Source organism: Microtus oregoni, unplaced genomic scaffold, assembly GCF_018167655.1.
Source record: "Microtus oregoni isolate MIOR12 unplaced genomic scaffold, Mior012 000041F_ref0000270, whole genome shotgun sequence".
NCBI classification, from domain to species: Eukaryota; Metazoa; Chordata; class Mammalia; order Rodentia; family Cricetidae; genus Microtus; species Microtus oregoni.
The window spans coordinates 7,009,887-7,034,086 of NW_024543208.1; the positions used below are offsets into that span (position 1 = coordinate 7,009,887).

Sequence of the window (24,200 nt, forward strand, 5' to 3'; positions counted from 1 at the left end):
GAAGTTAATTCTCATGGTGGCTTCAGCGTTATCCCTTTATCCAAGTAGAGTAAAGTCAAACCTGAATGACTTGTTGAAAACATTCTATCATATCCTAGGCCAGACCTGGGGTATTTGGTGCACACTCTTTTTCTACACCCTGCTAGTTCTTGAGTTGTGTTCTAGGGACCCAAGGAATCTTGAGAGATAAGAGAAGATATACTTTTTTTTATCCTGTTACTGTCTCAAGATATAAAGATCTCTGGCAGGTGATAAGTCTCCTATCTGCACTAGTGAAGCCTCATTAACTCATGGGTGGCTACATGTCTCTCCAAAGGAGAATTCTTCCTAGGGCTTTGTGGGACAGGTGCTTCTAGAACTTTTAATTTGGAAATGCTGCTTTGACTTTGAAATAATTGACAGTTTCACTGTCCATCACCGTCAATCTGAATCCCCAAAAGATGAGGTTAAGAAAAGGGCTCCACTTCAGATTTGGAAGCCAGATATGCCCTTCCAAGTTACTTGGAAAGAATCTGCATGGTCGTCATTCTAACATGGCATAGAGCCAAAGTTCACAAGCTTGATGGAAAATTCTTTTCAAAATAAAATTTGTGGAGGAAGAAGTGTGATCATGCTCTGTGTCTCCTACTCAAGTTTTAATCTGGCAGGAAGAGGAAAGGTCAACATTTCTCTCTCACAAGTTAATGCTGTCAACATTGTGTGGATTTATGAAAATTGGCTGGGGAGTAACTAGAAGGTGCCCAGTGTCCCAGCTGCTGTTGTGATAAATAGTGTAATATGGCTTGGATTAAAAATAATACTCATTTAATTTGTTTAATGATACCAGCATGAAAAAGCCAACACGCCTGTTCTAAAATCCAGCACACCAACGCCTCGGAGCGATATGCCAACCCCGGGCACCAGTGCTACTCCAGGCCTCCGTCCAGGTCTCGGCAAGCCTCCAGCTATGGAGCCCCTTGTCAACCAAGCAGGTCAGCACCCCTTTTCCTGTTGTGCTTTGTTTCTTCCATCCCCCGCTTTGTGTGGTGTTTGCTGATCCTGTGACAGTTTGCCCCTGAATGTGAAGCACTTAGAGCTGTCCTCCTCCAGTCTCTGAAAAGGCCTGGTAATAAACACATTTGTCCTGGGTTTCAGCAGCTGCACCAATTAGTCTCCAACTATTTACATTCAGCTTTTCTTTTAATTCAAAGTAAATCAAGTCCTAGGGATTACTGTAAAGTTTGTGGTAATTATTTCAAACATAATCTTATAAAATCTGCCATTACGTGTCTGATGTTGCTAATACTAACAAAAATGGCTGGCTGATTTTATAGCCAAAGTAAGTATACGTTTTGCTGCTTATAGTTGCCTAGTATTTGTTTGTTTGTTTCACTTTAAGGGATCAGTGGTACGTTGCTGGAAGTTGGGAGGGCTTTGCTGAGACTCTAGCCCATGAGGTCATTCATAACTTTGAATTTGTTCTTCCTCACTGGACAAGTTAAAAAGTAACAGCCCAAGTCCAGGGAGAAATAGCACTCGAATGTCCCTCCTAAAGCCCTGCTCTGGTTTGCATAAATCCAGGATTTGGTTTTCATTTGGAATTGGTACCAGGGAGTGGAAAGTTCGGACTGAAGGAGAAATCTTGGATTTTATCTAGAAAATCTTCTTCTGAGATTAAGTCAGGTAAACATGGAGTATCTGTTCCTTGGCTTGCCCTTCATGAATTGGGTGCAAAGATGTTGATTAATCCTCCTGGCTTCCTGCTGCAGCTGCTTTGCCAATGAGGAAATATGGGGGTTGTGCTTTCTGTCCTTGGAGAAGAACTCAGCTCTGGGAAGGAATGGACCTGGTGTATATATTGGGGCTGATGATCTCCATCCCGCTCACCACAATAACTAAGACTGGATTCACTGGTCAGGTTTGACCTGATGGTCAGTCATATCACACATGCCATGTTTCCTTGCAGCAGCTGGCCTGAGGACACCCCTGGCAGTGCCTGGCCCATACCCTGCCCCCTTCGGCATGGTGCCCCATGCAGGCATGAATGGAGAGCTGACCAGCCCTGGAGCTGCCTATGCAGGTCTACACAGCATGTCTCCACAGATGAGTGCTGCAGCTGCTGCAGCCGCTGCAGCAGTGGTTGCCTATGGGCGCTCCCCAATGGTACGTCATATGCTTGGGCATGCCCCAGGGAATGGGCAGCTCAAAGGGTGTAGGGCCCAAAGTGTGGGGCTGGGGTAGTAGGCTTCTGGGTATGCAGACTGCGATGATGGGCATTCAGTTGCATTCTTGGTACTTGGGTCTAGAATGCACGCCCTGACTGTCCTGAGAAGGATACAGGCAGCCCTATGCTTGGGAACAGACAGTAAAGATGATTCCCGCTGTTCAAGCCTTCCTCTTGTCAGCCTTGGTCTGTGTGCTGGCTCATTAACCTAGGGCGAATGCCCTTTGTTTCATTGTGTTTGTGGATATAAAAGGCAGTGTTTAGAGGTTCTTGGATGATTCCAGGATAGATAAGGCTTTCTCTTACCAAAGTAAAAATTTTAATCTGAACGTATTGACATGATTTTAGTGCTTTTTTTTTTGAAGTGTTTTTCTTTTTCTACGTCTTAAAAAAAAAAAAAAATGGAGAAGCCTTGCTTTTGTCTTTCCATGCCTATGTGTTCTTTTTAAGTGAATACACTGGTTTATGTACAAGAAGTTATTTGTGTATGACATGGACATATTTTAAATCCATAGATACAGGCTTTCCATGCTGCCCTGTCACTCAAATGGCTCAGTGTTTTACCTAAAAGATAAAAAACTATGTTTGAAGGGTGAAATTGTACCAGGAAAGGGAGTGAAATAAATCTCACAGAAAATCTTCCCTGTAAGCCATTTGAAATATATCATGGACAGCATTTTTTTTCTTCATCTCCTTAACTAGATTGCTCCTTGTAATCTAGTGTGATAAGTAGCTGGTTGTTTTTCTGGTGTACACACAGAGGTGGTATGTGAATCTGTAAATACTGACCTTGATGAGTAAGTGCCCGCAGCAGTCTTGGTTAACACACAGCAAAGGCTAGGGAGTTGGGTTGGTGCTCTTGGAACTTGAGGATAGTAGCCTGTTTGCTGTGCAACATTCCAAGGTGCTCTGAACTGCTCCAAGGAAGAAAGTAACAAAATAGCCCACGATGTTAGTGCTAGGCTGGCCAGTATCCTACCACAATTTTTGGTGAGGTAGGAGATCCAGTATCTATGGAAAATGTTTATCCTAGGAAACTGGTATCCAGAGTGTGTAAATCCTCCTCCACATCACAAAAAGGAGAAGTCTGTTTTGTGGTGTTTAGAGGTGGTTAAGTTGCCACATTGTGCCTTTTCATTTCAGAAATACTAAGCCATAGTTACAGTGCCCGCTTATATTGCGTGGTAAAAGAATTTTTTTTTTTTTTTTTTTTTTTTGAGACAGGGTTTCCTCTGTAGCTTTGGGTCCTGTCCTGGAACTAGCTCTTATAGACCAGGTTGACCTCGAATCACAGAGATCCACCTGTCTCTGCCTCCCAAGTACTGGGATTAAAGGCGTGTACTACCGACTGGCTTGGTAAATGAATTTCTTGTATAAACTCAATGTCCACACAGTATCTACCTTGCATAAGCTGAGTCTGCCACGCTTTTATTTCTAGGTTGGTTTTGATCCTCCTCCCCACATGAGAGTACCTTCCATTCCCCCAAACCTGGCAGGAATACCTGGGGGTAAACCGTAAGTACATTTTTTTTCCTTGGTTTTGGTTTGTTTCAGAGGTGGTAGTGTCAGTAGTCTGGAATATTCACAGGGGAAGATAGGCTTGGACGTTTCCAAGGAGACTTCTGAGGAGTGTTAACACTTTTCTATAAATAGACAACTTGTAGGTGTCATGCCTCTGGCTTCTCCCTGTGCGTGAGCTCTGAGCTCATGCATTTAGTTATTTTTGAGGAGAAACTATCGAATATGAAGACAGGTAGGAAGAAAGAGCTGGAGGTGTTAGGCGCTCCTGCCTGACCCTTCTGCAGGAAACTGCTGCTCTGGTGTGTGCTTGGAAGGCAGTTGCCACATTTTCACAGCTGCTCTGCACAGCACAGCAATCAGGAATCCTCGAAGCCTTAGAGGGTTGTACTGTCATCTCTTTGCCTAGGATAGTGTAACCTTTTCCTTAATTTGGTAGAAATAAGTTACTACTTGGTCCGTCCTATAGGTGGGGCTCCCATGTCCCAGTTTGGATAGGTGCTTTACTTTGCCATGTGACACTTCTCAACAGCAAAGTTTCCTTGTGGAGAAAAAAGGGACTTAAAAGGCACCCAGAATGTGGAAATGCCCCGTTGTTTATTCTGACTCACCAAACAAACAAAACTCGCTCCCTTTCAATGTTAGTTATTAGAAGCATAATTTCAAGGAATCTCTAATTTTTTTGTTTTATACAAAGCAGAATTGAAATGTGAAGGCCAGTCTCTCTCTCTGTCTCTGTGTGTGTGCACGCGCGTGTGTGTGTGTGTGTGTGTAGGGTATGGGCTGGAGACATTATGAAATGCTGACTTTCCAAATAAGATGTTCTGAAGGCTATGCCTCTCAGGCCTCCACTTAGTCTTTATCCCACCTCTTGCCCTTAGAGCTTGCCTTTACCTTTGATCTGTGCATGATGGGGTAATAAGGAGGACAAGTAGCTGTCTGGTAGGAAAAGTTACAATCTGTAATACTAGTATAGAGGGCTAGTGATCGGGGACTGCCTAATGTAGAACTTAATTTCTTAAAATTATGTATGCATATGTTTGTGTGCACATGATTACAGGTGGCCTGTGCACCTAAGCATGCATATATGCATGGATTGCAGCAAAAGATAGGATTTAGCAGTTCCAAATATTATAGTCTAATTGGAACTGCTAAATCCTTCCTTGCCTTGTGAGTACCTTGTATTTTTTTTTTTTTTTATGTTCAAAGGTGCGCTAATACCAGGCATAGTGGTACATGCCCCAGCACTCAGGAGGCAGAGTCTGGCAGATTAACTTTGAAGAAAGCCTGGTCTGTCTAATACAGTCCTTCCGCAGCTACTACAACGCAATAATAAAAAAAACAAAACTGTAATTCATAATTATAATGCACACAGAAACAAAGGGCATAATAGCAGATTTTTAAGACTTAAGTTGTCCATTGGTATCTGGATCTGAGCTATCATGACTGTCATTATGTAAGGAATACAGGATTAATAAAAGGATCCCCATTGCTAGGTTCTGGCTATATAGTCTTATTGCTAATCTTAATCCATTAGTTTACATGAGAGAATGTGTTATCTGTTATTACTTAACCATTCTTGCTTCAGTGCTTCTTAGAGATTTATGGTGACAGATTTAGCCAAAGAATGGTATTTCTGAAACAGGATAAAATTAGTCTGGGGAAAAGACAACAAAATCTAAGTACTATTTGTTATAAGAGTCCATGAAATGACTGTCAGCTGTGTAAAGCTTTTAGTGACTGTGCTCATTTGTGAGCGATAGTGGCAAATGTTTACAGACCACACGAGTAGAGCTGATCTGAGGCACTTAAAAGAAATAAAGACAAATCAACATGGCTTGGGTAGGGTGAACAAAGTAGAAAGGTTACGCAAATAAGTCTGAGAAAGAGCAGCTGAGGGAGTGGTTCGTAGGTCTGCTAGAGGAGGGATCCATGGCCTCACAGTGTGCTGTGTGCGCAGACAAAGGACTCCAGAAAGTGGTCTCTCCCTGTGTTACCTATCTTGAGGGCCTGAGGATGTGACCCTTAAAAGAAAGCTACGAACCACAACTGCACTGTGGTAAGTTATACAGAGGCAGAGCTGTAGATGACAGGCAAGCATGCACGTATGCACGAATGCATGTGAGCAGAACTGAGATGAGACACAGACGTGAAGCTAAGGCATTTGTGAGAAGGAATAGGTCACCTAGCATCCAGGGATCAGGACAGTTGGATCATGTGTAGAACAGGAGGTAAGGGACTCGTGCACATAGATGTTCAGAGACTGACCTCCATGTTTAACCGGACTGGAGGGACATTCACATCTGTGGTACAGATCTGTATCAAGTTGATTATGCTAGCCTCTCCATACATCAGCACGCCTCTGAACAGATACGTCAAGGACAGGAAGCTTGGGAATGTGAACCTCTTCAGGTCCTTGAGCTGCAGTTTAACTCTCAGCCTTGTCGTTCATACCCCCAGAGGCCAGACTGCTGCTGATCTGTCATCCTCGTGATGTTCGCAGGCTCTAGTGCAACATGCAGCCTTTTACCCGCTGCTTTAGTCTTTTCGGTTAGGGTGCAGTTTGAGGTCCCTACGTCTGCTCAAGTTTCCAGACACTGTCACTTCCTTACTATGAACCTCAAACAGTTTTCATTGGGACCTACTGCCTGGTTAGTAGGAATCCAGATAGGAGCTTACAACCCAGGAAGTGTGTGATGGGGCCGAGGCATTTGTCCTCTCCCTGAGGTCTTAGGGCAGTGATTCTCAACCTTCCTAATCCTGCGACCCTTTAATACAGTTCTTCATGTTGTGGTGACCCCCAACCATAAATTTATTTTTGTTGCTACTTCAATAACTGTAATTTTGTGACTGTTATGATTGTCTTAAGAGCTAAACTAACAGAATACCACATAAATTGTATTAAGTTTTATATAATCCTGAGATTCCTCAAAAGAAAGTTGCACAGAAGTATCAAGGCAGAGAACTCATATACCTTACACAGAAGGGAATGTTGGTAAGAGAGAGAGTTTAGATTCAAGGCAGGCAGTTGTAGTGGGTTGTGAGGGATTGGGAAATGAATGGAAAAAGGGGTTATTTTGATCGATTTCAGCATTGATTCCTAGACTTTGGTGATAACTTGCAAGGTGGGAAGATTTAGGACTTGATTTTATGGGAGATGATACAAAGAGTCCCTCAAACTAATATTGCAAAGAAGCATTATTTAGATGGTATCCAAGTTTGCTTTCCATTGCTGTGGTAAAGACTACAACAACAAAAAGCTTGGGGAGGAAAGAGGAAATGGCTTATTGCTTGACTTACACTACCAGCATATCACTGAGGAGAATCAGGGCAGGAACCTGGAGGGGGAACGGAAGGAGAAATCATGGAGGGATGCTGCTTATTACCGCCTCAGGTGCATGGTCAGCTGTCTTTCCTAACACCTCCCAGGGCCATATTTAAACTGGGCATTGCTTAGGCTGGGCAGTGGTGGGATGCTTACCCAAACCATAGCTCTGCTGAAGTGTTTTCTCCCATCAAATACCCTCACAGGTGCCATGCTCAGAGTCTTTGCAGATGTGTTCTCATAGGCATTCCTGTTCCGATAACCCTTTGTTAGATCTGTGACACATACCTTGACGTTGGATTATTCTCATGTGTGTAAGTCCTATTTCTATTGTCCTCTTCCTAGTAGAATTAAAGTTCCTGAAATTTCCTTGTCCCTTGAGCAGAAATATGTAGTAAACATATTGCATTTAATAAGTCTACGTGAGCCTAGGATGTTGTAAGATTCCCTTGATCCATCCTTTTTGAAGGGAGATGAATGGTTTTTCCATTTCACTGTTAGAGTTGGTTTATAAGAGGAAATCCTAACTTTATTTAGTTGGTTTGTAAAAGAAGATCCTAAATATTTCTAAATGCTTAGAACAGGATGTAATTGGTAAGTCAGTTTAATGTGAATCTGTTCCTAGTTTTAGGAGATTTGTGAGGATCAGTTTAAAAGTACAGCTTGTTTTTTCCGGTAGCACTTCTCCCTATGAGTAAATCCATGCTCCCCACCCCAATGCTAGCACCTTTAGGTAATCATAGCTCATACTAATGGTAGTTTACCTTTAGATTATAAGGTAGTTAGGTTCTTTCAGCATTTGTTTGAAGGCCAGGCTCATAATTGTGAAGTCTTCTGCCCACTTGGTTAGTATTCCAGTTGGGCTTTTAAATTTCTTTTTGGATGTAGTGCCTAAAGGGAAAAGAAAATCTTGCCATTGGAGAGAAAATACATCTCAGGAAGAAACTGTGCTTTTTAGTAGCTTCTAGCCAGGAGGGGTTTCAGTGCCAGCAGCTTCCATTCCGTCTCTCTCTGCCTTCTTTGATGACTTAGCTTGTTTGATGGCTAGTTTTGTTTTTGTTTTTTGTTTTTTTGTTTTGTTTTGTTTTGTTTTTGTTTTTAGTGGATTTGAAAATGTAGTTTTCAAACTTAGTATGATTGTGTTCGGGTTCTTCAGAGAAAGAGAACTAATATATGATATGGAGGGAGGAAGGAAACTTATTCTTCCTAATAAGAATGACGATGAAAACTGAGAGATCCGGTAGCCTATCAGTTAGCTGAAAGCCTAAGAAAGCTGACTGAACAATTGTGAGTTTGAAGGCAGGGAACGGGAGGAATGAGGAGGGGTAGCAGTTTTAGTCCAAGCTTGTTGACCTGTGAACTAGGGATGGATGATGTGACAGCCTAAGCAGAGAGTGAATTAACCCTTTCTCAACTTTTGTCCTATTTTGGCCCCTCAGTGGGCTGGATAATGCCCTCGCCGTGTTGCCTGGCTGCATTGGTGAGGGTAATTTGTTTTATTCTGTCTACCAATGAGATACTAATCTCAGAAGCACCTCCCAGACACAGCTAGAACATTACACCATCTAGGCACTTCCTAGCTTGGGCAGATTGACACATAACCTTGACCATCACAGTGATATTTGGCTTCTGAAGTCTGTTGCCTGCTAAAAACAATGTGTGTTCAGTGTTTTGCTTTTGCTGTGTGAGTTTTAGTTTAGCGTGTTTTTAGTTCCTATGTCTTGCTTTCTCCAGTTATCTTGAAGCAGAGCTTCTTCTTTTTTTTTTTTTTTTTTGGAGCCTGTCCTGGAACTAGCTCTTGTAGACCAGGCTGGCCTCAAACTCTCAGAGATCCGCCTGCCTCTGCCTCCCGAGTGCTGGGATTAAAGGCGTGCACCACCACCGCCCGGCTCAGAGCTTCTTTTTGATTGTAGTTAAGGTTATCCCTCCCTCTTTATCTTATCAGAAATGTCTTTGAATTTATGAGGTAGAAATATATGTTGTGTATTTCTTGTTCACATTTTTCTCTCCATATTTATCCAAATGAGTTCAAACCTTATATTCACACAAAAACATGCATACAAATGTTTATAGCAATTTTTTTTCATAATTGCTGAAATATAGAGAGCAAACCAGATACCCTTGTACATAGAAATGTATAAATAAACTGTGGTTCATTTGGAGAGTGGAATGCTATTCATCAATGAAGAAGAAAGAAACTACTAAGCCACAAAAAGACATGGTGTAACTTTAGATGCAGTGTTCTTAAGTGAAAGAAGTCAATCTGACTACACACCATATCACTTCAATAACACAACATTCTGGAAAGGCAAAAATGATAAAGAATAAAAGGAGCAGTGCTTGTCAGGGGTTCAGATAGGGAAAGAAAGTCAAGAAAGGATGGGTGCGTTTGAGACCAGTGAAATTATTCCATGTGGTAGCTGTATGACCCCACACATTTCTCAAGAATCATTTAATGCACAGTGCCAACAGTGAACCACATTATAAACCACAGACTTTAGTTAGTTATAATAATGGTTGACAATAACATAGTTGGTCATGGCAGTATATTGATACTGGCTTGTCAGTCATGATGATAGCATGAACTATTAAAAAAGGAAACAGAGGTGCATGGGTTCCTTAACATCTGCTTGAGTTTTCTATAGATTAAAACTGTCTCTTTAAAAGTCTAATTAATTTATATAAACATTAAAAAAGAGGTATATATAAATCCCACTGTGGTTTGAATGTGGGCTAGCCTGCATGGACTCATGACTTGAGTAAGCATTTGTTCCCCAGATGGTGGTGCTATGTGAGGAGGTTGTAGTGGGAAATGGGCCTGGTTTGCAGAAGTGAGTTTGGGGGTGAACCTTAAAGATTATATGCACCTTTGGTTTCCACCTAAATAACATTTTGGCTTCCTGATTTGCCAGCATATGGATAATTCTCACAGCATGCTCCTGTCCCCATGGGCCAGGCAGCTCTACCCATTTATCTGTTTCTGTGAGCAACAATAAAATCTCTCCTTAGTAAGTTGTGTCTGCTAGTATTTCGCCATGTTGACAAAAAAGGGAACTACTATAGACCTCAAATAGTTGTGGAAATAAATTACATTGGCAGGAGATTGTCCTATAAGTAGATATATTATAGACTTAGGACATACTTTATCCTCTTAAATTCTTAGATTAGTAAGACTGAAATTTTTTTGCACTCCTGTGCTACTGCCTCCACCTCAAATCTCATTAACTTTATTAGTTTCAGGCCATGAGTATTCTTCCAGAAATCATAAATTACATAATTCTTATTTGTTTTAGGAGCCAATTACTCCAGCCTTCAGTGTTTGGACCTAGCTTGCTGTGTTTGAACTGTACTGGCCCTGGGGATCCATGTCTAGTGTAGTGCCACCATCCTGATGGGTCTCACATTCTCCTGAAAGACGCTGCTTAATTACTAAAGTAAAATTAAGGGCTACGTTTGTACTGAGCCTATCTGGATTAGACACCTGGCTCTGTCTCATAGCTGGGTACTTTCTCTTGTTCCCATTTTCTTCTGTCCCTAAGTTCTAAGGGCCGTTGAAATAACACACAGACCCCTGGGCTTTCAAGCAATTTTTTAGAATTAGACTATGCTTACGTTGTATTGTTTTGTTTGTTTATCTGCCCTGTGGATCAGGAAACAGATACATCATAGGATGCAGACTAACTGGTGAGTTAGACCATACACACTTGGTTCAAGTCAGGTCCATTTAACAGAAAAGTCTGGGATCTCAACCTGGTCATGGACTTAATATGGTGGGTGAGTTGGTTAGGAGACCTTCTATCTACCTTTTATTGAAAAATCAAAGGCATCAATTGTGCAGATGTAATGCAGGTGCAGAGGAGTGCATGTGTCGTGTGTACCTCTCAATTGCCTTTCACTGCTGATACCTACCTCTTAGAACACTGCTCAGACTGAGGAGCAATGTGAATCCTTCTCTCCAAATCTCTGCTTGTCACTTCAGTCATGAGGGGAACCAATTCCATAACCTATGCATTTTGCCTATCACTAAGTTTGTATAAACATAGGCCATTCTTTTGTCTGACCTCATCTGGAGTTGAGGTCTAAATATACTCACAGTATAGTCATCACTTATTTACAGTTTCAGGTCAAGTGCAGTCTGAAATTATTAGCAGTATAAACAAACAGGTTTTATTCATGCATTTAGAGAAGGGAATATGTGTAAGTGTGTATGTTTTGGTATATGACACTTAGAAATTAGATTCTGGCATTCTGAGTAGTAAGTAGATTTGCTTCATTTCACATGGGAAATCAGTTGCTCTCTTGTCCCTTGGTTCTGCTCCATATACAGTGAATGTATACACAGTGGGTCACAATCTTGCTACACTACCCAACCTAAGCTCAAATTCAGGGTTCCCTTACGTCTGCCCCCTGAGTGGTGCCATCCCACTCAAGGTCATCTGTTGTGGTTTGTGCATTGTGGTGTTGTTTGTGTCCTTAGTAATAGTGGGCTCAGAGTGTAAGGGTGGTGCTCATAATTTGATTAGAATGTGTGATACTTGTTATTTCATTATTACTGTCTTATTCTGAATGATTTTTAAGTTAAAATTCACCATAGATTTTGTTTTGGGAAGCTATAGTGTGGTGGTTTTTGTTTTGTTTTGTTTGTTTGTTTTTAAGACATTCATCTGGGGCCCAGAAATGTATCCCCGTGGGATAAGGAACCACAGTTGTGTTCCCTGTTTGCAAATTCTCCACCCTAATTGGTGTTGTTATGCTTCATTCCTCACCCATAGAGAAGATAAGTCTCCTTTGGGGTCTCTAACATTGTCAGGACATGGGTTGTGGAAAGTTACTGTTATTTTTGTGGGTGAATGATTCCAGCCATCTCTGTTTCCTTCTTGTTTTTTTCCATATGGATCCCTGTGTGTTCTGGTTGTTCATTTGCCCAGGCTCTAGCTCATTGGGCTGCCCTGCTTACTCTCAGGTCCCTAGGACTGATGTATTAGCATCCGTATGGGCTTCCCATGGGGCAGATGGGTGTTCATAGCTCTCATTGCACTGTGAATCCATTTTAAATGGCCATAGTATGATGCTTACTGGCTCCCGTGCTGTAAGAAGAACACATTTGGGAAATGGGTCACCCAAAGACTAGCAGACCATTTCCTATCTTTACTTGGTACAGATACTTTATTAATCTTAAACATTTAAGTCTGTAATTAGCAGGAATCTAATTGGAGATAAAATAGCCTCCCCCTAAAAATCTGAAATTGCTGAAAGAGCACCTGATGAAATTTTTTCTCACCTGTAGGTTTTCATCTTGATTGACAGCATAAAGAGAATTCAGCCTCTGCCTGTGCTCTGCCATTGCTCTTCTAGTCAGAAATTCAGATGGGCAGCTTCTCCCTACATCGCAAACACCATTCTTTAAAAATAGTGAAATCTAGTTATGTCGTTTATGGCAGTGTTTCTTCTGCACCAATCGAATACTCATTTGTCTCTTTAGGACCATGGCCATGGGTCATGGTACGTGGTATTTGAGGTCACTGTGTTAATAAGGCAACTCTATATAGTAGATCTAGATGCACTTTGAATCACCTGGAAAAAGTGTCTTAATAAGGAATTATCAAGATATAGTTGTCCTGTAGGCATGTCTGTGGGAGATTATCTTGATTATTAATTGATATATGAATCCCATTATGAGCAGCTCTATTCCTTAGTAAGGATGTCCTCAATAATATTAAGAGGCAAAAGCCCATGTGTTTATTCTCTATGCTCTTGCCTGGACATGATGCTTTAAGTTCCTCTCTTGACTTTCCCATAGTAGTGGGCTGTAACATGGAATTGCAAGCCAGGTGCACCTTCTCCCCTTAGGTGATTGTTGTCAGCATACTTTATCCAACAGAAATGAAATAGAACTGTTACATCACTTACTACTGGATTTTGCCCTGCCAGTTATCTTCTAGGACAGGAGTTCTATACTCAAACCTCTGTGTTTTGGTAGGTTTGTCTCCAAGAGCAGCAAAGTACTATTTGATTGAAGCTGCAGATATCCCATAAGAAGTAGTGTGGTTCTTTATTCAGATAACTGTAATATGCGTATATATTTGTGTATTAAGAATACAGAGGGTTTTGCTGGGTTGAAAAAAAACCACGGATTTTGAGGATTGAAGAAACAAGGGCTAAGGCATGTGGTGTGAATATATATGTGTGTGTGTATGTATGTATGTATATATTCTCCCAGAAAGTTCTGCATGGCTCCCATTCTGTGGCTCTGTAATTCAAACTAAATTAAACTATCTGGTGGCACACACCTGCTACCCTAGCTAATTGGGAAGGTTTGACAGGAAGATGACAAATTCAAGGCCATCCTGGATGACTTAGTAGGACTCTGCCTCAAAATAAACGTTTTTAAAAGGAGCTAGAGAAACAGTTCAGCAGTAGAAAGCTTGCCCAGCATGTATAAGGCTTTGGATTCAACCCTCTATAATGCAAGGGGAAAGAAGAAAAACTAAAATATCAGAGCAACCATTATTCTTTGCCTATCACGGTGAGAGTCCTTATAAAACAGCATTGTTAACAGCTTGGGAGAACAGCCGCTTTCCATTGACCACTGGAGCCAGTTTTCTGGGAGATAGTGGACATGTAAGATCTTTCCTTTGGCTGAAAGGGGGAGGAAACTTTCAAAGTTTTCATTTATTTGATACTCTGCCTCTGTGGAGGGGAATGGTAGCCTGTTTTTTTTTTTTTATTTCCATGCTGATAAATGTTCATTTTGAGTGCAGTCTCATAGAGACTTGATGTTGAGTATAAGTTTTCAGTTTTGTTTTGCACAAATTGAGTTATTAGAAAAATAAAAGTCTGAGAACTGTGTTAGTATTAATGATGTTTATATGTGTTAAAATGTCAAGGACAGGATCCAGAAAGGACACATTTTTACAGATGTAGGCTACAGGAATAGAACAATCTGGCAGGCTTTGTTTATGCTCAGTGACTTAAACTCCTACATCTTGTGGTGTCCGAGATAGGAGGGAAACAGTATTTTTCAGCCTGGGAAGGGAGTGGAAACATTGTGTGCCTGCCGTTCTCTAAAGTACCTTTGCTGTGTGTTTTGTGATGCCCATTGTGGGCTGCCTCTTGGGGGTCAAGTAATAATATATTGGAAGAAAAAAAAAACATGTTGAATTTTGTTGCCAGAGATAAAATTGCATGGCTAGTACCTGGCTCATCTGTGCTTACTTGGGAAGTGAACAGCAGACAAATAGCATGAACTTCTCATGAAAGTCAGCAACTGAGGGCAGCATCTTCTACCTCCTTCCGCAGTTACTTCCCATCTTCAAAGTCACCTTGTAGTCTGAAGGGCTTCCTGAGTTCAGTCAGCTTGTTTAGTTAGGCCCTGGGAAGACAGGCATCTCTTCTAAGGCCTTGCACATCCCAGCAAGGGCCCAGCCCTAAGCTGCCCCCAGTTTGCTTCACTTTTGAAATCTTGAAAACTTTAATTTTTAGAAGTGTTTTTTAAATTTTAAGCTCATGGCAAAATTTTAAAAAGTTCTCAGATGTTCCCCTTTCCTGCTCTTCTCTCAAGTAAAGGATTAGGTTGACCATGCTCTCAACAAGTTCTGTCTGCCTCTCATTGTCCAGCATGTGGTGCCCTGACTAAAGGGAGACATGGAAGATGCTCATTTAGCTGGGTGTCTTGCCTCAGGATAAAACTGGGACTGGTGGTTCTTGGGTAAATATGAGAAATTGCTAGCAGGAAATCTCTGTCATCTGATATAAGAATCACCTTTTTTCCCCCCCTTCTTTGGTTATACAAAAGGAGTTTGAGTAAAAAACTTAAAGTAGTATGTTTTAAAAAGCTCTTTTTGGTCTTTCAAAATTATGTTTATGTATTATTAATTATACCACACATATGTGGTATTCGTGGAGGCTAAAAGGGTGTTGGAGCCCCTAGAACTAGAGTGACTGATGTTTCTGAGACATCATGTAGGTGCTGGGAATAGAACTGCAAGAGCAGTCAGTACTCTTAACCACTGAGTGTTCTTACAGCCCCAAAAGCTGTTGTTTATTTTTACTTTAATATTAAGGTATTATTTACTTTGTGATTAGAGTTCTTAAAGACTTTATCTTAAGTATTTTAAATTATACTAAGAAATCATATATAAGGTATGTGGAAGGCCAAAGCACTTTAAACACACATTTTTATAGCAAGATTTGAGAGAATGCTTTGTAAAATTTTTAAGAACTATTTTTATGTATTAAAATATTTAAAACAGAGTTTTCTGTTTTAAAACATTATAAAAATAGTAGCTTGAATATAGACTTTAAATGTTTTCCAGTAGAAAATTCTTCAATATATTTTAATTTCAGAAGGAGAAGCCTTGACAAGGAAGTTCCCACCTTTTCCCATCTCCAGCCTATGGCTCCCTTTGTGATAAGTCTGTCTTTTTTTCTTTCATGCAGAGCATACTCCTTCCATGTTACTGCTGATGGCCAGATGCAGCCTGTCCCATTTCCCCCTGATGCCCTCATTGGACCTGGGATCCCCCGACATGCTCGGCAGATCAACACCCTCAACCATGGGGAGGTGGTGTGTGCAGTGACCATCAGCAACCCCACAAGGCACGTGTACACAGGTGGCAAGGGCTGCGTTAAGGTCTGGGACATCAGCCACCCTGGCAACAAGAGCCCCGTCTCTCAGCTGGATTGTCTGGTGAGCGAGCATGAGGGGCCTGAGCTTCACTTCTATTAGGAGGGAATAGAATCCCCTCTGTTTTCTGTTGGCTGCTCAAGCTCCTCCCCCTCCCCCAAATTGGGCAGGTTTCCATTACTGCTACTATGTGGGTTAAGTCCTAGTGTTGATGAGTTTATTTTTGGAGATGTTTTGTGGTGGTTTGGAGCTCACTCTCGAGACATGCTTTCTAAAATGGTGTCCCATGCAATAGAAAAGACAGTACTTTTGGACTTTGATCCCTGCAATCTGCTTACCTTTAAATTTCTTTGTAAATTCCAGATAAATACCAAACCTTCAACATTTGCTAATATGGCAGGAAAACCCTTCAAAACAGGTTTGGTATTGTTGAAGAGGTGGGGGAGATGATTTTGCCTTCCTTCCATAGCTTCAGTAAGACAGGAACAGAAATAGTTGTCTCTCAAAGCACCCAGCCACCCCATTAAGAGTTTAAAGACATCCATTTTCCTTAAGATTGTTAGACCTGTACAGTCTTCAGCAGACTGTGGACTCGGCTGTACTGCCTGCATAGCTACAAGATGTTAGTCTCAAATGAGAAGGGCAGATTCTTTTAGAGATCTGCATGTGTCTGTCTGTCTATCTCTTTCTCCCACCCCAGTATTAGCCATGGTAATATTGAGACAGTCAATACACTAAATTCTTAGATAAGTAGTCAATGCTCATTGGACAATGTCAGGAAAAATGAAAACAAAAACGTATTTGGTGCGTCTGCACTATCTAACAGTAAATGTTGGCGAGAAGACCTGTTCCACACAAGGAAGTACACTCACACCTACGTTACATCGGTATGCTTTTGGGTCTGTTTGTGCAGTTGGAAATCAGGAACGAACACAGTTGAGCAGCCCTGTGAGTTTGTTTACTCTTTGGAAGAAAACCATGGCAGTTGGACCCTCATCTTTCCTGTAAAATAGAATGTCCATGAAACGTCTCTTTTGAAGTTTAAAAACCAGAAAAGCATTTAGGAATATACAGTATTATCAGTTGACAATATTCTACAGTGATTACATTCTTTTATTTCACAGAATAGAGATAACTACATCCGTTCCTGTAAATTGCTACCTGATGGCTGTACTCTCATAGTAGGAGGGGAAGCCAGTACTTTGTCCATCTGGGACTTGGCAGCTCCAACTCCTCGCATAAAGGCAGAGCTGACATCCTCAGCCCCTGCCTGCTATGCCCTGGCCATCAGCCCTGACTCCAAGGTCTGCTTCTCTTGCTGCAGCGATGGCAACATCGCAGTGTGGGACCTGCACAACCAGACCCTGGTGAGGTGAGTACAGGGTTCTTCCTAGGGGAAGCCTCAAATAAGAGGCTGCTTTTGTTGAGTGTGGGTACAAAGGCGAACTGTGGCCAGCTGTGGGTGAGGAATACAGTCTTTCCATATGCCAGAGTGTCATCAACACATCACGTTCCCATTCTTTGGTCCACATTGAGATGAAAGATCTTGCTTTGTCAAGGAACAATGTTATGTGGAATAAATGACAACACAAGGGCCTCTAATGTAGATGTTTTGAACTTGGCCAGAGTCTTGTTTGTGCGAACGGAAATCTACTGACACAAGACAACAAAAGAACATTAAAAATGAGCTTCCATGAATTGAAAGCACAAAATGGCTTTAAAGTATCTATATTTCTGTAGCTAACTAAGAGGGTCATTGCTCTTGGGAACACATGGGCTTCTGCTAGACTTCTAGATCCTTCCTCTTCCCTCAGCAGCTAATCTGGCTCCATTTAGTGCTCATACCAGAGGTGTTCCAAAAAACTATGTTTAAGAGTAAGCACTTAAGTCAAGTGTAGTGGTAAAGGCCTATTACCCCAGCCTTCGGGAGATGGAAACAGGAGGATTTTAAATCATATCTGTCTGTATTGCTAATCTCTACTTTATAGATGAGGAACCCAGGCACAGAAGTTACTTTGCATTGGCCCTGTAGTCAGATCTGGCATTCTGTATGCTGGCTGCCTGGAGAAGCACCAATCATATATATATATATATATATATATGGGGTGGGGGCAGGTGTGTTTTGTATGTCTTTTAATTTGGACTGACCATGTGTGGCCAGTGGCTGCTCTATGACACAGCATATTCTCAACAGTCAACAATTTGGCAGTCACAGTAGAGTATGCAAGGAGGGGGAGGCCGGAGCAGCACCCATCTAGTGCTGGTAGTCCTTAGGGAGAGATAATTAACTCAGCTGAAGAGGTGGTAAGAAGTCAGGATGAAGGAAAAAGGTTGTGACAGTTGTTTGAAGAAAAGAAAGGTACCACAAGGACTCCTTCAGCCTGTGGTGATCATAGAGAGGCCTGTTAGCGCTGTTGAGGTTCACTTTCTGGGCAACCGCAGGAGTACTGGGCATGTGTGGGGCGAGGGGACTAGTTGGGACAGGACCTGAACTAGATATTGAATTTGTGAGAGAACGATTTCTGGCTCATATCTTGGCTGAGAATTCGGGGCAGCAGTGGTGATTTTCTTCCTTCCCTTACACTTTTAAATTCTAAGCTTGGCGCTCTGTGGCAATAAGGTATGGGGGGCCTAGAGAAAGAAAGGACCTTCTTGGCATTGAAATTCCTAAGCAGTTCTATGCTGGGTCTTTCCTGGTTCTGAAGGTGGGTCCTGACCTCTCTGATCTGCCCTGGCCAGTGCATGCTCAGCACGTTTGTGAGAGTCACTGCATGTACCCTCCCCATCTGCCAACCCCAGACCCTTCTGTGCTCATGTTGCTCTCTCCACTGCCAGCCTGTCTTATTGCCTCATGCCCTTTCAGGGGTCAAAAATCCCTGCCATCCAGTTGATTTGAATGCTCTTTGGACGTTGCATGAGTGTCCCCTATAAAGAAAGCTTTGCATTGGGGGTGGGATCTGGCAAGTGTCTGTTGTCCTCAGTCCTTTTCTTTGTCTCTACCTAGCACCTCTGAGGTCAAGAGGCCTGCTTGACCCTTGGTCTCTGGAAGTCCACATTTCCTAATGCAAGGCCCTTTCTGATTCAGAATGGCAAGGTTGAGTACACAGGAGAGCTCACATTGTGCTAGCAGAAAGGGCACTGCTGGTCAGTTCTCTTCTGAATGTGTGTTCTTGGAATAAGCCTTTTCCTTTCTGTGGGTTCAAACCTCGGCCACTGACGGACAGGTTTTTATTCCTTAAGGAAATGATTTGGGTTTTGTTTGTCTATCTTTATTGCCTTTTAGTACTTAAACTCTTTTCCAGACCTTGGAAGAGTTTCACTGGGCCTATTTATCAGAGGTGGCCCTAGTAGCATACTTTCCTTCTGGCAGCAGCCTGCAATGCCATTCCATTTCTTTAGGCCTTGGATCTTGAAAAAAGAAACAGAACCTGCAGGGGCTGTTTCCTGTGCTCCTCGGGGGAAGGTTAGTTTGATATTGCACACCAACAGACACTGAGATGATACACAGTGAGTCCAAAACCAACAACACAACAGTGTTTACTTTGAGCTCTGGCAGGAAATCATTATTCAGTCTGGTTTGTTTTATCAGGCAATTCCAGGGCCACACAGACGGAGCCAGCTGTATTGACATTTCTAATGATGGCACCAAGCTCTGGACAGGCGGTTTGGATAACACTGTGAGGTCTTGGGACCTGAGAGAAGGGCGGCAGCTACAGCAGCATGACTTCACATCACAGGTGAGTGCTTGGCTCCAGCCTGCTGTGCAGTCAGAGGGCTTGTATGGATCATTCTCCCACTCCAGCATCAGGGCAGCCAGATAAACAGATCTACATTAAATTTAAAGTGACATGCTTAAAACCATAGAATACAGCACCCCCTTCATCTGCCCCTGCCGAAGGAGGGAACAGTTACAAAACATTAAGATGCCTTATGTACACATAGTTTTGGTAAAAGGAGTTTATGCAGTAGAGAATATACATGTTTCCTTCAGCAGGATATAGTTTGTTGTGTTTATATTCTCACTATCAAATGCGGAATGAGTGTGGAATGAATATTGATTTGTTTCAAGGAATCTTAAGATCATATGGATACCCATCTTATTTCTTAACCTTGAAAACAATCATGGCAAAGTCCCAGCATTAAGGGGGCAAATGGACATTGGGTCCCATCCCTAACTAAAAAGCTATTTGTAATTTTGATATTCATTAGCAAAGGAAAATCAGTGTTCTCCAGTGGAGCATCGCCAGGTAGATCTCCTGAACTCTGGGCAGACCCCATACCTCAGACTCCGGGTTTTGTAGGGGTATGCTTTTTGTTTTGTTTGGGCATTTTTGTCTTATTGGTGTTTTTGTGTTTGTGTATGTGTGTTTAAGAGAATGTAAAAGTGGGTAGGGAGGGTGGGTGGGTAAGGAGGTGGAAAGCATCTTTGTGGAGATGGTGGAGGGGAAAATGATCAGAATACATAGTGTAAAAATGTTTTTAAATAGAAAAAAATATGAACAACTAGATCTTTGCTTGGGGTATTTTGTTTTGTTTTAAGATCGGTTCTGATTCTGTAGACTATCTTCAGACTAGCTTCAAATGCAAGGCAGTCCTACAGAGTACTAGACTTGAAGATGTCTGTTATTACTAACTGGAGTTTTAAGCATTATAAAGACATAGTAACTTTTGGGAAGTAATCAGATGTCACGTGTCTGGATCTAGACTTCCTGGCCTAAGGCAGTGCTTGCGCTTTTCTGGTGCCTTCATCATGGTTAGAGTTGTTCTTTTGTTACTACTCAGTGTTTATTTGCTTGCTTGTTTACTAGTAATAAAATAAAACATAGGGTAAAAATCTCATTTCTGTTGCTTTGATAACATATCATGACAAAAGCAGCTTAAAGGAAAAGGGTTTATTTCAGATGACTATTCCAGATTATAGGCAGCCTTTGTCATAAGTTCCAGTGCCAGGAGCTTGAGATAGCTGGTATCCATAGTCAAGGAGCAGAGAGGAAGAAAGTATTGCACACGCTCTAGCACAATCTTTATGTCCAAAATACAGTCCAAGTCTCAGCCTATGAAGTGGTGACTTATATTTGGGGTCTTTCTACTTAAATAATGCAAAAACTAAGAAATCCTTCACAGGCATACCTATAGGACAACCCAGTTCAACAATTGCTCACTAAATACTGATTTTTGGTGACTACCAGTATTTTATTTTTATATTTCCTGATCTACTTTTCTGTAGAATACTCAGGATATTATTTTTGGTCACCATTTTTTACTTTTGAAAATGTTTAATGGCCATAAATGTCAAATGTATGTAAGCCTGTAACAAGTACAGAGTTAGGTGTGTGCATACCTCTCCTAAGCAGTTGTCAGCAGCTGGCCAGTCTGTTACTGGATTTCAGATTCTAGACATCACCTTTTCTTGCACAAGTGTGTCAGTTAGTATATCTTTATGATAACTTTTAATGCCATTCTCCAGGATAATTTCTTACTTCACAGGATGGATGAAACTATTCAGTCTTTGGCTTGTTCAGTAGAGGGTCCTGGATTTTGCTGCATCTCATGCCTCATCCAGACTGGAGCTGGCTAATTAAACCTCGATTTTGCCATCCCTTGCTGCCTTTTCACTTTCTTAATTTATTGAGTAAAATCCTCTGTGATCTCATCCTACTTATAACAGATCTTCTCCTTGGGATACTGCCCAACTGGGGAGTGGCTTGCTGTGGGGATGGAAAGCAGCAACGTGGAAGTTCTGCACGTGAACAAGCCTGACAAGTACCAACTGCACCTCCATGAGAGCTGCGTGTTGTCCCTAAAATTTGCTTATTGTGGTGAGTTTAGCTGCAAGGCTGTCAGTAGCCTGAATGGAAAATACTTCTTAAAAGCATGGTTAGAGATGGTATCTGAGGGGGAAAATGTTCCTTTCCGTGCAGCTGGATGCAGTAATTCTAATTTATAATTCTGTTGACCCTCAGAGGCGAGCAATGTCTGTCTCAGCCTGCTTTGTTAATTTGAGAAAAGTCAGCAGGCACTGAAATAAGCTTTGAGCACAACTTGTTTTGTGGTAGGGGTGGGGGTAATTGTGCTGACTATACTGAGGATACAGGGGCAGATGTATGGTTAGCTGCACCCAGACTCTTTTCCTCTGAATGAGAACAGAAAGGAAAGTCTATGAGGAAACTGTCTTTGTGCTTCAAATGGTCATATATTTGTTCATCAGCGGTGAGGACAGATGGGTGAATGTGTAACTAACCCAAGTTGGACATTCTATAGGTATCTGATATGACAAACATTTCACATAAGTTCAGTATTTAATTCTTTTTGCTCTTATTATTTCCATAAGACTGAAAATGGCTGTGATTCTGAATAAAGTATTAAATGACTCATTGTACTAGCACACACACACACGTGCTCACACACACATGTGCTCACATGCACACACATGTGCTCACACACACAACAAGCACAGGTGGGTGTAGAAGCCTGTGGTCTTCATCATTTATCCTAAAGCCTCTCATCACTTGATTTTGAGGAAGGCTTTTCACTAAACTTTGAGCTTGCTAGATGGCCAGCAAGTGCACAAGGCTTACCTGTTCTATGCCCTTCCCCAACTTATCTCTGGGAGTTGGATTCCAAGTACACAAGGCTACATGCCAGAAATCTGAACTCATGGACAAGCTTGCAGATATTTAGCCATCTCCTCAGCCCTTTGACAATTTTTTGGTTACAAACAGGATCACACCAAGGAACTTACTTGGATTTTATAGACCAACCCTTTGGACATTGTACTTCACATGTTAAAAATGTTCTCTTTTGAGCCAGGCGTGGTAGTCCACAACATTAATCCCAGCACATAGGAGGCAGAGGCAGGTGAATCTCTGTGAGTTCAAGACCAGCCTGGTTTACAAAGAGGTCTAGGGCAGCCAGGGCTGTTACACAGAAACTGTGTTTCAGAAAAAACAAACAAACAAACAAACAAAAAAAAAACAAAACTCTTTTGGGCCAACTAGATCATTCCATGAGTAAAAACACTTATTATTCAAGCTTTGTGACCTGAGTTCAGTCTTTGAAATCCATGTTAAAAAGCTAGATGAGCTGGGGAACACCTATAATCCCAAACTGCTACAGTGAGCTGAGAGTGAGCTGAAACAGGAGAATGGAAGCCAGAAGCTAATAGGTCAGCAATAGAAACAGTAATAGAGACCCTGCCTCAGAAAGTGGGAAAGAGAACCAAGTCCACAAGCTGTCCTCTTCACCTTCACACATGCCTCCTGACCTGTTTGTGCATGCATGCGCACGCACACACACACACACACACACACACACACACACACACACACACACACACACAGAGAGAGACACTAAAAACAGTGCTCTATTACAATTAATTCCAACGGGGGAGATTTTAATATTGCCGGAGTTATATGTTCCTTTGCTAATCCTAGGCAAGTGGTTTGTGAGTACTGGAAAAGACAACCTCCTCAATGCCTGGCGGACACCGTACGGAGCCAGCATATTCCAGGTACAGAAGTGTGCTACCTTGTGTCCTTTGAAACAACTAATGAGGTTACCTTAAAATGGAACACATTAAATATCCTCTGCTTGTTGTTTTTTCTTACAGTCCAAAGAATCCTCATCAGTGCTTAGCTGTGACATCTCTGTGGATGATAAATACATAGTCACTGGCTCAGGGGACAAAAAGGCTACCGTGTATGAAGTCATCTACTGAAAACACTATGGCTTCATATTTACAGTTGAATTGGGCCAAATGTTTGAAATTTGTAGAAATAGAAAAGTTATAATTAAAAAGAACAAACAAACAAACAAAAACATTCGAAGAAATCTGTTTCCAAACGCTGACACAGAACTGCTTTGAGTCTACAAAGAAAAGGCAACAAGTCTATGAATAGACAGTCACCTGTCTACCTTTGGACACCACAACCATACAGAGGCCACAAATGTGGGCTAAAGGAGCAAGCTGCTGCCTGTCAATACACCTTGCCCAACTGTGAGCTTACTTTTCTGTTCCTTGCAGTTTACTTCACGTTGAGTCCTCTGTAGAGCAGTGGTGTCTCCAACGAACTTGTTTCTTGATTTTGCATCTTGTGATTTTTTTTTTTCTGTATTTTTGTTGGTTCAACATTTGTATAAATTGTAAATATATTTGGTTTATTACAGTAAAGCCTTTAGTACCAGTAAGTGGTCTTCCTCCTTGGTTGTTTTTAATCAACACTTTGGATTTGGGTTTTGAGAGTAAAGTCCATGCACACGTAGGTAAGTTCTCCGTGCTCTTGTCTTTGCACACACGTATCTGACTTGGACGTCCGCTGTGTTGGGACTGATCGTGTCAAGTCCTTGTGGATCACCAGAGACTAAGGATCAGAACTGGAACTATCAGTGAATGACAGCTTTAATAGAAGAAATTGAAATTACTTTGATACTCATTCTTTGAGACTTATGATTAAAACTCACAAACTATTATCATGATTTTTATTTTGTTTTTAGCGTGGGGTCTTACTTCATATCACAGGCTCACTTTG

The 24,200-nt window shown here is 41.7% G+C and overlaps 1 protein-coding gene across 10 annotated transcripts in view; it reads left to right on the forward strand.

The window, feature by feature from the left end:
• Tle1 (TLE family member 1, transcriptional corepressor) overlaps positions 1-23,859 on the forward strand; it is an 89,991-nt gene extending 66,132 nt beyond the window's left edge. For 4 of the 10 annotated variants that reach the window (XM_041632346.1, XM_041632347.1, XM_041632348.1 and 1 more), the window contains 10 exons: positions 827-971; positions 1,561-1,662; positions 1,946-2,142; positions 3,642-3,718; positions 15,486-15,735; positions 16,797-17,044; positions 19,262-19,409; positions 21,341-21,491; positions 23,106-23,182; positions 23,282-23,859. In XM_041632346.1, coding sequence (XP_041488280.1) covers positions 827-971; positions 1,561-1,662; positions 1,946-2,142; positions 3,642-3,718; positions 15,486-15,735; positions 16,797-17,044; positions 19,262-19,409; positions 21,341-21,491; positions 23,106-23,182; positions 23,282-23,389 — 1,503 coding nt within the window. In that variant the 3' untranslated portion in view covers positions 23,390-23,859. The remainder of the gene's footprint in view (positions 1-826; positions 972-1,560; positions 1,663-1,945; positions 2,143-3,641; positions 3,719-15,485; positions 15,736-16,796; positions 17,045-19,261; positions 19,410-21,340; positions 21,492-23,105; positions 23,183-23,281) is intronic. The other 6 variants (XM_041632349.1, XM_041632351.1, XM_041632353.1 and 3 more) reach the window with 2 other exon arrangements.
• Positions 23,860-24,200: the final 341 nt, after the last annotated feature.